The sequence below is a fragment of the Antechinus flavipes genome, chromosome 1 (assembly GCF_016432865.1).
Source record: "Antechinus flavipes isolate AdamAnt ecotype Samford, QLD, Australia chromosome 1, AdamAnt_v2, whole genome shotgun sequence".
Classification (NCBI taxonomy): Eukaryota; Metazoa; Chordata; class Mammalia; order Dasyuromorphia; family Dasyuridae; genus Antechinus; species Antechinus flavipes.
Window position 1 is genome coordinate 216057353 of NC_067398.1, and position 15066 is coordinate 216072418.

Genomic DNA, 15066 nt, shown 5'->3' on the forward strand with positions numbered 1-15066 from the left:
AATGGGGGGAAAGAGTGGGGGAGGGGGGAAATGGTTCAAACAATCACCAAATACTTTATTTTGGTTTTTTAATGGTTTTACACAATTGGAAGGAAAGCAAGCATTGCCTAGAGTCCTTCCTAGAGTGAGGGAGTTGGGTCTTCGTGTATGGCTCCATCCATGGCCCAGGATTCTAGGCTTGCATACTTCGGGGTTCTGCCTCACTCCCTTAAGCTTTTTTGAATGAATATCTCTGTCCCTCTGGATCTGTGTCTTCACTTTCATCTCTGTGTGTCTGAATTGGAGGTGTTTCTGTAGTCCTGAGAGGGTTTCCTAGGATTTCTGTCTCAGTCTCAGCTCGTCTGTCACTGGCTTTCTCCTGCTGCTCTTGCCTTAGCCAGCGCTGTCGGGGGATGGTTTTCTGCTCCAAGCCTAAGCTCTCACCATTCGGGAGCGTCTGGCTGGGGTGTGGCTGTAATGCGGGTGTGTCCCGCCATCCCTATTCTTGTCTGGCACCCCCTTGGGCTCCCCTCAGGCCCCCTTCTCCAGCCTCTCGGTCCGCTAATTCCTATCCCGCCCCCCATCCCATCTGATCCCCGCTTCCTTACATGGTCACGGCTGGGGCCTCCCTCTCCCGGACGTCCCCCCTCCTCCCTCTCTCTCCCGCCCCCCCAACCGGACACAGCCCCCGCCCTACTGCTACCCCTCAGCCAGCCAGCCCGGCACCCCAGCCATGGAGGACCTGGGTGAGTGGGGCTAGAAGCCCGGGGACCACGAGTCCCTCCCTTCCAACCCCAAATACCTCTCCATCTGCCTCTCCCGGCCCCATCCCACCGTCCCCTCTCCCTGAAGCTCGTTTTCTACTTCCCTGCACCGCACCCCCTCTCTTCTCTCCTTATTTCTATTCTCCGCCTTAAGTACTCTCTTCCATTTCATTTCGGTCTTCCTTCTCTCCTCGGCCACTCCCCGCCTCTCCTTGCTTCTCCCGTTCCTCTTCCCTTTCTTCGTCTTTCTCTTCCCCTCCCGCTCTCTCCTGCTCAGCTCCACGTCTCCCTTCCTGCCTCTCCCTTCATTTTTCTCCGGTCCTTCCCCTAATCTCCCGAGGAACAGAGGTCCGCTGCCCAAAAGGCTGGCGGGACCCGGGAGTGAGCGGAAGGGACCGGATACCTGGGTTCGGGGAGGGGGCGCGCACGGTTGGTGCTAAGGAGGACTCCTGGGGTGTGGGTCTGCAAAAGAAAGCCTCGAGCTGGAGAGCAAGGCGGGAGGGGGGGAGGGGGGCTGAGAGGGGGAGTTCAGGCCACCAGGGGGTGACTCTCTCTCTTTCCCCTGCCAGGTGACTCTGCCTCCCCCTTATTCCCTCTTGCACCACGTATTGTGGTCTTTGGTAGGTAACCCAATCCAGGGGTCCTAGTTGGGGAACCAGCCATTCAGAAGAGTATGGGAGAGTGATAGATTACTTAATGAGAGAACTGAGAAGGATAAGCGGCCCCTCCAAAGAGGTTTGGAAGAAGGGGCTGGAGAATAGATCTGCCAATTGGAAACAGGTCAAAAATGTACATTAAAAAATTTGAGAAAAAGCCAATTGTGAAGTTGAGTTGAAGATTTAAATCCAACTCTACCCATCACATACATAGTTGCCTCTTTAATTTTCACTTGTTTCTTTGTGAATAATAGATCTAGAGTTGGAAAGCATCTCTCTAAGAGACCATTGTCCAATTTTCCAGATGAGTAAATTGAGGCTTGGGCATATTACAATGACTTCCCCTAAATCACATAGTAAATGCCAGAGTGGGTTTGAAGCTAAAAACTTCTAGCTCCCATGAACAGCTAGGTGGTGAGTAAATAGAGCATGGGGCTTAAAATCAGGAACTTAGCTTCCTGAATTCAAATCTAACCTTAGATATTTGCTAGCTAAGTGACCTATGACAAGTCATTTAACCTAGTTTGTCTTAGTTTCCTCATCTACAAAATGAGCTAGAAAAGTAAATGGCAAAACATTCTAGAATTTTTTGGGGAAAAAAAAAAAAAACCAACACACACCAAAAAACCCAGATGGGGCCAGAGAGAGTCAGGCTATACTGAATAATAAAACCTGAATCAGAATCTCAGCTGTTACTACCTACCTGACCACCTCTCCAAACTTCAGTTTCCTCCCTCTAAGGCCAAATGAAATAACTGGGAAATTTTTTTATAAATCTTAAGATGCTCTATGAATGTTAGTTATCATCACTAATTTTTTCAGGGTCTCAGTTTCTTATTTTATAAAATGAGTGGGTTGTAGTGAGTAATAAAGGGATTAGATTGGATGGCCTATAAATCTCTTACAGATTATAATCCTGTGACCTCATAGAAGCTGTTCTGAGGATTAGTTGACATAATTGCTATACAAATACAAGAGCTTTCATGGCTGGAATAAAACACCCAAATTGGCATGGCTCCCAGGACTGACCAAAGATGAAACAGCTTGGCCATACTGTGTTGTTCCCAGCTTTATCCTTGTATCATTTCCCTGGAGTCTCTTTGACCCTGCGATTGTCTAACATTTGGTTTCTGACCCTAACTCTGACTTCAGATCCGTTTCAAACATTCACCTCTTCTAATCTAAACCAATTTAGCTCCTTAATCTTTAATTCTACTCATTCAAAGTCTACTCTAGTAGTACCACTAGTCTACTCTAGTCTACTCATTCAAAGTCCTCTCACAGATGCTCTTTTGTCTGACCTGGAGTCCACGACATCCCACATACCCCGGACTGGGGCTCTTAGGGACCAGCCCCAAGAAGCCACCACTGCTCCTCCTCCCTATAGCCCGCAACAACAGGTAAGAGCAGAGCTAAGGTTGTAGGGGAAGGGCCCTGACTTTGGAGCTCCACTGCAGCCTCAGATGTATTGCTTTTCTCTGCAGAAGGTGGCCAGGGAAACCTCTGGGGCCTCAGGAGACAAAGACCATTTATACAGGTAAAAGAAGTGGCAATGTCCTTTAGAGGCTGGTGGGAATGAATTCTCCAAGTGCGAGGGGCTTGCTCCCTCCGATGCCACTGGGCTCTGGTCTGAGTCTTTTATTCCTGAGCCTCCCCCCCTTTAATTCTCTCTCTTTACTCTAGCACTGTGTGTAAGCCTCGTTCCCCCAAACCAGCGGCACCCCCATTCTCCTCCAGCGGTGTGCTTGGGGCTGGCCTTTGTGAGCTGGACCGCCTTCTGCAGGAGCTCAATGCCACCCAATTCAATATCACAGGTAAGAGGAGAGGGAGAATTGAGAATAATGGGAAGAAACAGCAAAAAGAGGCAATTGATAATGAGACTAACAACCCCTCCTTCCAACCAGATGAAATCATGTCCCAGTTCCCATCCAGCAAGGCAGCTGATGGAGAACGAAAGGAAGAGCAATCTGAGGAAAAGAAAAGGCCTACCACGTGAGGCTCTTGGAGACAGGGTTGGAAGGGCTACAGCCTGAGAGCTGGATCCCCAGGTTGGGGCTAGAAGGGGGAAGCCACAGGTCCAGATGCCTGCCTTCTTTGGGATTGAGGGTCTGGTAAGAGGGAGGACTGAGAACTAGGGTTCTTGAGTTTGGGATCTGGAAGGACTAAGAAAAGGGAGAACTGCTGACCCAAACTCTCTTCTTTCAGCCCCCCTAGCCCGACGCCGCAACTGCCCAAACCTTCAGCCACCTCAGCTACGCTGGAATTGGACAAGCTGATGGCTTCCCTTTCGGATTTCCGTGTCCAGAATCATGTGAGCTGAATGAAAGAGTCAGGGGTCTCCAGGGAGGGTATTGGTTAGTCCCAGTAGCTCTGAGTTTGAACCCATCCAACTGTCAGAGACCACCTTACCCCTTCCCCTGTCTCCAACTCTACCTCCTTCAGCTCAGTGAAGCAGATGGGGACCCAATGGCAGGTGCCTCTGTTTTATACCCTAATAGCTTCCTGCTTCCGGGCCTACCCCCAAACCAGAACTGAGCTCAGTGAGTGATACCTCGCCACCACCCACCTCAGGGTCTACCGCTGAGGGCAGCCTGGACACCATGCTGGGGTTGCTGCAGTCAGATCTCAGTCGACAGGGAGTTCCCACCCAGGCCAAGGGCCTTTGTGGTTCCTGCAATAAACCCATTGCTGGGCAGGTGAGTAGAAGCAGGGAGGAGGGAAGACAGACATATAGAGACATTAAGATACACAAACTAGGCTATGAATTCCTTTTGGAGAGTGATAAAAGTGTTGATTTTATTATAGACAAGTACAACTTCAGCAGAGGCCTTGCTACTGTTTTTTATAGTAGATATTTAAAATATTTTTGTTAGGTTCTCACTACTGTTTAGCAAATCTTTTAAATATCATTTATCTTCTACTACTTTCCAATTCCCCATAATATTCATTCTAGACCTTCTTTTCTAAGCACATACCCCCTAACCTTTCCATACATTCAGCAGATGATCTTACCACCTGTTTCATTGAGAACAGGTCATCTTCATCTCAACCCTGTCTTTAGAAGCAGGATGTTAGGCCAGTGCCTACTTGGGAATCAGGAAGTATTGGATTCCAATGTTACCTCAGATACTTCCTATCTGTGTGAGCCTGGGTAAGTGACTTAATTTATATAAGCTTAAATTTCCTCATCTGTAAAATGGAGGATAAAACAGCATTTACCTCACATTGTTGTTGTGAGGATAAAAGTGAGAATAATATATGTGAAGTACTTTTCAAATCTTAAAGAGATATATAAATATTAGGTATTAACTTTCTGCCTTTTGGGGGAGCAGAGATAAGTTATTATTCTGACTAAGGCTGCCCCCTCCATCTGGGATCCTAACTCCATTAATAACCCATTATCTTGAATCTTTACATATTTTATAATATATATGTGTATATCTAGATTTATAGTTTATATTGCTTTCATCTCATTGACATGTTATATATATATATGAACATACATATAAAACGTGTATGTGAGTGTGTGTGTGTGTATTTCCCTGGCTCTGGCTTTCTCAATTTTCATATACACAGAATCCCAAAAACATCTATCAACATAGTTTTTTTAAATATAGTTTTAAGCTTTAATAGTATTTGTGATATATGTTTTTCATATGTGTGTGTGAGAAATATATTTGCACTTAAAACTTCACTAAAACTTTTTGGACACCCTGTATATTCTCATATTATTCCTTAAAAAAAAAATTTCCCTTCACCCTTTCCCCTTAAACTGTCATCCTCTTTCCCCTCCTACATTGCCAAAAAGTAAACAGTCTGCATTCTTTGCCTTCCCTTCCTCATCCCCCACTCAGTTCTTAGTCCTTTCCATTTTGACTTCTGTTCCTACCACTCTACTGAAATTTTTCTCTCAAAACCCACAAATGACTATTTTTTTTTTTTTGCCAAATCCAGTGGCTTTCTTTCATTTCTCCTCCATCTTGACATTTCTGTGACTATTAAATTGTGATCTGAAAGATCCTTGGAGAGAGGGAGATCTCAGATCCATTGAAGTATTACTGTATGCAGAGAACACAGGGAGAATCAATTTAGATAAGATATAACATTTGTCTTTAGACACAGACTAGGACGGAGATGTGACACATAACCTCCATATAAAACTATACCTAAGTATATGGAGTTTTTTTTTAATGCTAAGAAAAGGATATTATCATAGAGAAGTTGGAGGGAAAAGGGAATAGTATAACCAAATCTTTGTGCAGGAAAAAGGATCCTGGCAATAGTATGAAAGCTGGAGGGAGACAGGAAAGAGTTGGGTATTGTGAAAAGCAGAATGACCAACACAATGAAGGATGGTGATGAGGTCCTGTATCAGAGTGACAATAATATACAGGAGAGGACTGCTTCAAGAAAAGGTGGTACTGAGAAGTATTGGTAATGAACTGGATATGAGAGCTAAAGATGAGAAAGAAAAGTCAAAGATTACACCAAAGTTTCTCTCCTGTTAAACTAGAAAACTGTTAGGAGAATAACTGCTTCAGTACATAAAAAGTGTGAAGTTGGAAGGAAGAATGTGTTTAGGATGAAAGATTAACCTTTAAATAACTTTCCTTATATGTATAAAATGAGCAGACTGTGCTTAAAATAAAGATCCATTTTTAATAAGAATAGCTTTTTATTTTTTCAAAATACATACAAAGATAATTTTCAACACCCTTGCAAAATCCTGTGTTCCAAATTTTTCTCCCTCCCTCCTTTAGACAGCAAGTAATCTAATATTAAACATGTGCAATTTAAAGATACATTTTAGCTATAATCCTGTGTTGTTATAATAAACACAATTTGAGGCACTTGGAGTTTGAGATGCGTGGGGAATGGAGGGTAGGCAGGGAACCATCCAGGTGGTATTCAAAAAACCAGAAGCCAGAATTGAGCATCCAGTTGGTAAATGAACATATAGACGCAAGGAGAAGCTTCAGCTACACTCTCATGTAGACACATGTGTGACCATTTGACCCACTTCCTCCCTGCAGGTGGTGACAGCTCTAGGCCGGACCTGGCATCCAGAGCACTTTTTATGCGGAGGGTGCTCCGTGGCTCTGGGAGGTAGCAGCTTCTTTGAAAAGGACGGGGCCCCTTACTGCCCTGAATGCTACTTCGAGCGCTTCTCCCCGCGCTGTGGTCTCTGCAATCAGCCCATTCGCCATGTGAGCCTGGAAGCGCCCTTCCACACCCTTAGCCCTTGTTCTCTTTCTTCTCCCTCCATCCCGCCCCCCTTCCCCGTCCTCCACCCCCTCCCCGCCACTCCAGCAGTCTTTCAACTCCAAGGACTCCTACCCTTCCCGCCCCTCCCTCCCTGATTTCAGATAGCAGATATTAAGTGGTTTGGACACCTGAAAGCGGTGTAGGAATGGGTTTTGTTGTTATTATTACAGAAGATGGTCACCGCCCTGGATACCCACTGGCATCCGGAACATTTCTGCTGCGTCAGCTGCGGGGAGCCCTTCGGAGAGGAGGGTGAGAAAGGCACCCGGGGTACCCAGCAGGGAGGAGTCCCTTCCCCCTAATCCCTAGGACCACTCCTCAAACATTTCCCTCCGTCCCCCTGCCCCCTTTGATCATGATTTCACCCTTTAGTTATCTTTTCCCTCCCGGACTGCCCCATTACAACTTTTGGGTACCCATTCCCCTCCTCTCTTCCGATCTTCCCCCTCATTCCACCCCGCCATACCCGGACCCGCAGGGTTCCACGAGCGGGAGGGCCGCCCGTATTGCCGCCGGGATTTCCTGCAGCTGTTCGCCCCACGCTGCCAAGGTTGCCAGGGCCCTATCCTGGAGAACTACATCTCGGCGCTGAGCGCACTGTGGCACCCGGACTGCTTCGTGTGCAGGGTGAGGAGGGGCCGAGGAGGGTTGGGGCAGCCGGGGAGAATGATGAATCTGGGCACTCCCGCCCGCCCCCGTCCCCGGCTTGGTCCCTAATCCCGCTCTGGTGGGTTGGTTCGTGTCTTTTCCTGCAGGAATGCTTTACGCCCTTCTCGGGAGGCAGCTTCTTCGAGCACGAAGGACGTCCGCTCTGCGAGAGCCACTTTCACGCCCGTCGGGGCTCCCTCTGCGCCACCTGCGGGCTGCCGGTCACCGGCCGCTGCGTTTCCGCGCTAGGGCGCCGCTTCCACCCGGATCACTTCACCTGCACCTTCTGCCTGCGCCCGCTGACCAAGGGCTCCTTCCAGGAGCGCGCGGACAAGCCTTACTGCCAGCCTTGCTTCCTCAAGCTCTTCGGCTGAGCCTCCTACCCCGAGAAAGGCCGACCGCAAGGGCAGAACCCCGTTCTAAGAAAGGCCTCTTCCCTTCCCAAGAGCGCGGTACGAGGGGAGGCCCCTCCCCTTCTCCCCCTCCCAAACCTGCAGGTTGATTAGCCTCCGTCCCCAGCGAGGCCTCCTGGGAACTAGACCCCGGCCCAAAGAGAGGTCCTTACCCTCCTCGAGAGCCCGACTCAAGAATAGGAACGCGTCCCCAGCGCATTTCGCCTTTTAATTAGAGTGCCGCCGACTCCCGCCCCTTAACTAGACCCGTTCCCAAAGAAAGGTCCGGTCTTTCCTTGGATTCAAGAATGGACCACGTGTCCAGTGCCCGGAGGTCCATGTCTATCGCGACCTCAAGGGAGACGTTCTCTCCAAAAAAACCGCGGCTTTCAGGAGGAAAGTCTCTTCCCAGAAGCCGCCCAATTATCTCTGAAGCTCCATCCCTCTGGGAAATATGGAAAAAGGCATAGGGGTGTATAGTGAATCCGTGCCTCTCTTGGAATAGGGTCTTAACCTTGTTCTGGCTGACTCAAGCCTACTCAAGGAATAGGCTTTCAGAGGATACTCAGTTATGGGGCTCTGCTAGATTTTCCCAAATGTGGGGAACCCTTTTAAGTTTTAAAGCACTTGGATTTTACGGAGAAAGGAAAGCTTATGGGAATGGGACCAGGTCCAAGAAAACTGAGGATCCAGGTTCTGCCTCAGGGTATTTTGTGAGAACTCTGGGTTTCCCTCACTGCTATCCTCACATATCTCTATATAAACACATTTTCACGAACTGGCTTCCTGTGTTTGTGTATTAGCAAGGGAAGTCAGGTGCCTGGCCCTCCAGCCTTTGCCAGTTCTGATTCTTTTACTTCTGGAATACACACCCTTATTCTGAACCCGGAAACACAGGCTCTGGCCTGCAATGGAAATGAAAGAATCCTCTCGCTTGCTCTCTTTCCGAAACCTAGTGCTTAAGTTTTGACTATGTGGCTCTATGGAACCACCGAATGCAAGAAATAATCTTCATGAATTACTTCTAGCTGGAAGATTCATTAAAAATCATCTTGACCCCTTTTTACAGGGGAAAAAGAACGGATTTACTCAAAACTAAACTGAGTTGATGGCAGAGCTAGAAATTCATTTCTGTAGGTCTTTGCTTTCTATCCATTCATTAATTCAACACATTTCTGAGCACTCGATATATGCTGTATATATCTGTAATCTGTAGCTCTTAATCCTTGTCCAATTAGGATCCTTATGTGGGAAGAAGTGAAGAAAAGGATTGGTTACTGAAGAACCCACAGGCCCTTATTATAAATGTAGAGAACTATGGCTATGTTATACGGGCAGTTGATTTATCTCTCAGGTGCTATCTTAAGAAGAAATATACCACCCACTCCAGATTGTATTGGGGAATGTCACAGGTTTTTTAGTTGCTAAAATTGCAAAAATTCAGTCTTTAAAAGGCTTGACCCTCCCCAGAAGACTTTTCTTCCATAATTTAACTTCTCTTCTCTCAAATCACAAATTTATAGGCTTAGAAAAATCACTGTTGCTGGCCATGTAATTTATTACCAATATCAAATAATAAACACTTAAAACAAGACTGCAATAGAGATCAAAGCCAGTCATTTCTGTGCTGGGGAAAACAGGAGAAAGATGACCTGCCAAGTGGAACTGATGGTTTGGTGTAGTCTCAGTGCCAGTCCATCCCTCCCTTTTTTTCTGATTTGCTGGTCCTCACCTATTTGCATTTTGCTTTCATCCTTCCACTTTCTTGAGTAGCGTCCCCTCAAATTTAGCAGAAAATCTCTAAGTGCCTCAGGAACCCTAAAGCAAACAACACTGTTGAGCCCAAAGATTTTCTGTCCTTCCAGGGAAGTTCTCCAAAGTTTCTGTCAACCCAATGAAAGGTACACCTAAGTAGCCAAGGTCTCTGTGATCCTGGATCTGTTACCTATATGTAATCCATAGCTTAGTTCCTCAAACTGAATGGCTCATACATACTTTAACTTGGAAAGTCTGCTCTCCAAAATGATTGGTTTCTCTCTAGCTCATTGCCTCCACTTGGATCCATGATCATCTTCAAAAATAAAGTCTAAGTATAGCTCTGTGCAGGTTTCCCTAAATGTGAATGTCAACCCTAACTTACATACAGACAATATTCAATTTACCTTTTTGCCTTACATAGAGTGTGTAAACTGGAAGGCCTTTTAGGAATCTATAAAGCTCTCCCTTGATGCAGACTGAATTTAAGGATTATACCAACAAGACAATCCTTTTATTCCATTAAGTCTTTCCCACAAAGTACCAGGCCTCTCGTCCCTCCCCCCCCCCCCTCCGCCCTCCACCAAGAAGTACAATGCCACCATGTGGTTTAGATTCTCACCTCAATACCCATCCCCCTCCACCCCACCCCACCCTATCCCACCCAACAAGATAAACAAATAAACATTCTTTGGAACTCAATGAATAAGTAAACTCCAGCTGGCAAACCACATTTCTCAGCCTGGGGCTCTTCAGAACAAGAAGTTGGCTTCAAGTGGCAGAGGTCTTCTAAGCCCCAATTCCTAAAATAACTTTCTTTAGAGTTTCTCCTGTTCTAAGATGTCTCCTTTAACATATTGAGAAGAAAGGTACAAGATATTCTTAGTGCACCATCTGTTTTGTCTTCAATCGTCTTCTCATTAATAGTTAGGATTTTTTTGTGTGGGGGTGGGGGGTGGGAGGAGGTGCAGAATTGGCCAAGGAAGCACTTTTTGTATCAATATCTTGAGGCTGACAAATCTTAATTGATAGATCTAAACCCAATGGACCAAGAAGCTCACTCTGAAGCCAAAAAAAAAAAAAAAAAAAGTTATGGAAGAGACTGGCAGCAAAGATCTTCATCTTTGTTGAGAGAAGAGATAGATTGAAGAATTTGAGAATAGATAGGAAGCTTAAATTTCACCTGGTCTGGTATCAAGTAATTTTCCTTTGTATGCATTTCTAAATACTTTTCCCTACTGTATTATTTCTTTTTTTCTTTTTTCTTTTTTTTTTTTTTGCTGAGGCAATTGGGGTTAAGTGACTTGCCCAGAGTCACACAGCCAGGAAGTGTTAAGTGTCCGAGATCAAATTTGAACTCAAGTCCTCCTGACTTCAGGGCTGGTGCTCTATCCCCTGCACCATTTAGCTGCCCCCCAACCTGTGTTATTTCTGAGTATAGAATATATTATACACACACACACACACACACACACACACACACATACATTCTCTTTTTTCTAGTGAATAAACAGTAAACAACTCTTGTGGCTTGGAATATATGGTAGACAGGAATAAAAGAGGGGAAAAGGAAGTAGGAGCAAGGAAAGAAAAACAAGCAAATAGGTTGGGAGAATAGATAATGGAGGTTGATAAAGAGTTCCATCCTCATAATCACTCTATACAGACATGATAGTATGAGAATTGGCTTTATCTCATAATAGTCAGATGGGCTTCTTCTTGACTAGGGAAGATAGTTCACAACATAATAGATCTCGTAGGGAACAAGGATTTCAGGAAACTTAATATCTCAGATTATGGGCAGTTAGGTGAACAGATTACTCAGAGGTGGAATCTTCCTGAGTTCAAATCTGACCTCAGACACTTATTAGCTGTGTAATCCTGGGCAAGTTAGCCTTGTTTACTTCAGTTTCCTCATCTGTGAAAAAGAACTGGAAAAGGAAATGGCAAACCACTCCAATATCTTTGCTACAAAAACTCTAACTAGAATCATAGTCAGACAGGACTGAAAAACAACTGAGCAATAAAGTGCCTCAGGTGATCATGATGATCAAATAAGGTTTGAAAAAAACTGAAAGGAGAAAGCCATGGAGCTAGTGGTAAAGGCTTTGTTCCAGGGAGCTAAATTTAAAGGGCACAAAGTTAATAAGTCATTAGCAACCCTTTCAATCTTTGAATATCACAAAAACAATAGAGCTTAGCATCTAATTAACAAGAATAACCAGGTGAAACAAAAAAAAATAGGAAAAAATGAGCTGGAAATATGAACATAATAAAAGAAGACTGTCACTGCACTGAAGGAGCTTACAAATCTAATGAGGAAAGACAAAACACAAAAGTAAATTGAAAATGATTGAAAAGTAATAGCACTCATCAAAGTCTTAGTGGAAAAATCAGAGAGATCTTTGAGTAATGTGACCAGGTAAGAAATGACATCACTCAGAATTCATAGGAGAGAAAACCTAAGAATGTAGCCAAAATTAAAACCCACAATCCCAGATGTATATACAGAGAAGTAACAAAGTATGAGTAAAAAGCAAAGTGAACTGAGAACCTAATTCAAAGAGATAATTTCAGAATCAGTGATATCACTGAGACTTAATGGGATGGAACTAATGATTGTAATATAGCCATCAAATATTAACATTCAAAAGATTGATGGTCATATGGGGAGGTCCAAGAATAAGAGATAGAAATAATTTGTCAAAGATCAGTGAAGAAAGAAACAAAAGAGATTTTGTCTTGGGAGTAATTTTTAGACTATCAAGACAGAGGAAATAGATGACATTTGAGAAATTGATCACGATTGGCAAAATGATAGGAAAGGCAATGAAATGTAGAAAGAGCATGGTAATCTAGAATTGGAGGCTCTCAATTCAAAAGTCTGCTCTTCTACTTATCTTTTATGTGGACTTGAGCAAATAACTTGAGTTCCCTGGGTCTCTGGGAATGTAAACTGAGGGAGTTGGACTAGATGACCCCTAAGGTTCCTTTAAATAATGAATTTATGATCCTATCATCCATTTTAGGGTAAGGAGTAAATCTATGATTTCAATGATATGAGAAATTCCCATTATGAGAAAAGACCCTTACCTGCATGTCAGGATCTTCTTTACAATTCATTATCTTACTTAACTGCATAGAACACAGAGAAATTAGGTGAATTGCCCAGAATTGCATAGTCTTTATGTGCCTAATGAGCTCAGATTTTTCTAGCCTCAATATCAACATTCTAGCTATTACACCTCTGAATTTGAAGTTTACTGAGTTTAAATAAGTCACCCATAATCATATAGCCAGAAAATGTGAAATTAAGGATTCAAATTCAGGGTCCTGATTCCAAATCTAACATTCTTTACCCACTGAAGTCATCCTGCCTCTGAATGCCTTAACAAAGCCTCAAATTAAACATGTCTACATCTGGACTGGGTTTCCCCACTATACAAAAAATTTATTCCTCCTGGTCCCTATTTCCAATCACCCAGGTTCCAAACTTTAGATGTATATCTCCAACTATTTGTTATCTCTACACAGTTTTAGCAATAACAAACTCAAACTTATTTGTGTGTATCACATTCATTATCTTTTCCCCTAATCCTGTGCTTCATTTTGACTTGATTATTTCTGTCTCCACAACCAGGATTCACCCAATCTCCCCAAAATCACAACTTTAATATTATCTTTAACTTGTCCTCCATCACCAATTTTATAGATTCTATGTATGCAGTATCACAGAGCCAGTGTATGAAATGAGACTTCCTTATGATGTGATTTGGGATTGCAATCTCTAACCAAATAATGTGTTTGGGATTTAGCACCAAATGATGAGATTGATGTAGGCACCAAATATTGGGATGTGAAGAATTCACAGTAGCTATTCTTTTTGGCAAAAGGTAGGTTAATTTATGAGAAGAGTTATGAGAAGAGAAGAGACAGTCAAAATGAAAAGATATAATAGACACCAAGAATAATAAAAATGAAATAAGGTTGGGAGAGCATATAGTTAGCAAAGAAAGTTTTTTTTTTAAATAATTAATGATGGAAAAGACAAGCTCTTTAATAGAACTCACCAGGAGATAGAAATAAAACAAAAGAAAGGATATATACTCCATGATGTGGGAGTATGCCCTTAAGAGAATCTACAGAGGAGTTTAGCACCCTAAAAGAGTTAGTTATAAAAAGGAAAGAGACACCATAAGGCATGATGGAGGGATGAGAGGAAAGATACCATGTGACATGAGGGGAGAAGGAGGTGAAAGACAACCAGAGGCAGAGTACCACAGTAGACTGATCCAAAATGGTGTTCGGCAAATATGACATGAACCATGGATAGGTTTATAGGGGAAATCTAACCTTGAAGGTTTGACATAACTGATTTCTGACTGGATATAGCAAGGTGAGCTACCCACAACCTTCCCAGAGGACTCTTAAGATTGAAGTGATCCCTATCAGTGCCCTTTCCTGCTTGCCTCAAGGAGTAATTCCATCAATACTTCAGTTTTTCTCTGTCAACCCTATCTAGTTATTCAGGACCTCTTCCCTGATAGTTAATCAAACTGAGTTTCTGAGACATTAAGTGATTTGCCCAGGATCACATTGTTATGGTATCATATCCACATCCATCTCTATATTACCACTGACATCACCTGAGTACTTACTAGGATTTTATCATCACCAACATGGAATATTTCAGTATGTTCCTTTTAATTAATACTTTTTACCTTATTCATCACAATTCTGAGTATAATCTTCCTCTTTCCCCTACCCAGTAATCCATTTCTTATTTTAAAAAATTATTTTAATAGGAAAAGAAAAAAATAACTCAACATAATTAACCATCAGATTGAATCTGGCAATATATACAATATTCCATTTCCATAGTCCCCTACTTCTGCATAAAGGGATAGAGATTTGTCTTCTCCAATCCTTTCTGAAGTCAAGCTTGGATTACAAAGCATTTGGGGTTTGGTTGTTATTCTTAAGGGAATACTCATTTGCTCAGCAAAATAGGAGGCAAGGTCATGGCAAAGCCAGCATTTTAATTGTCTGACTCTAAATTTATTGCTGTCTCTCTCAGCCAAAGGGGGCAGGGTACAAACCCAGGAACAGAGGCAAGCTGAACAAAGTATAGCAACTGACTAATGTAAGATGGTCTAGGATATAATAAAATGAACGACTTTTATGTAATGTGGGGTATTTGTAGAAGAGAGAGATAGAAATATTAGTGAAAAGCCAAACTATGCAAAGCCTTGAAAGCTAAACTGTGTAGCTTGGGCTTTTTTCCAAAATAGATAATAAATATAATGGCTAACATTTATATAACACTTTAAAGACTGCAAAAATATACACACACAGAATTTCATTTGATCTGTACAATAACCTTGTGACATAAGTGCCATCATTATCATTTCCATTTTACAAAAGGGAAAATTGAGGCTCTGAGAGGTTAAGGGACTTGCCTAAGATCATACAATTAATGTCTAGGTAGGATGTGAACTCAAATCTTCCTAACTTCAAGCCCAAATGATCTGTTCCTTATATCACTAAACCACTGAAGTTACCTGAGAAAGAGGCAGACCTGATTAGAGATGTGCTTTTAGAAAGCTT

At 43.3% G+C, this 15066-nt stretch overlaps 1 protein-coding gene across 1 annotated transcript; it reads left to right on the forward strand.

Annotated features, from left to right (window-relative positions):
• The first annotated feature begins 55 nt into the window (after positions 1-55).
• On the forward strand, positions 56-9298 carry TGFB1I1 (transforming growth factor beta 1 induced transcript 1). The gene is made up of 11 exons (XM_051996508.1): positions 56-725; positions 2684-2799; positions 2884-2936; positions 3083-3213; positions 3304-3391; positions 3605-3710; positions 3898-4095; positions 6433-6606; positions 6835-6916; positions 7143-7291; positions 7420-9298. The coding sequence occupies exons 1-11, from the start codon at positions 713-715 to the stop codon at positions 7684-7686; spliced, it is 1377 nt and encodes a 458-aa protein (XP_051852468.1). The 5' UTR covers positions 56-712; the 3' UTR covers positions 7687-9298.
• The last annotated feature ends 5768 nt before the right edge of the window (positions 9299-15066 follow it).

Bases quoted from the DNA above. Each gene is read 5' to 3' on its own strand.
- TGFB1I1 (XM_051996508.1), top strand. The intron at 3,392-3,604 runs GTGAGGCTCTTG...CTCTTCTTTCAG, and splicing joins GAAAAGAAAAGGCCTACCAC to CCCCCCTAGCCCGACGCCGC. The intron at 7,292-7,419 runs GTGAGGAGGGGC...CTTTTCCTGCAG, and splicing joins CGGACTGCTTCGTGTGCAGG to GAATGCTTTACGCCCTTCTC.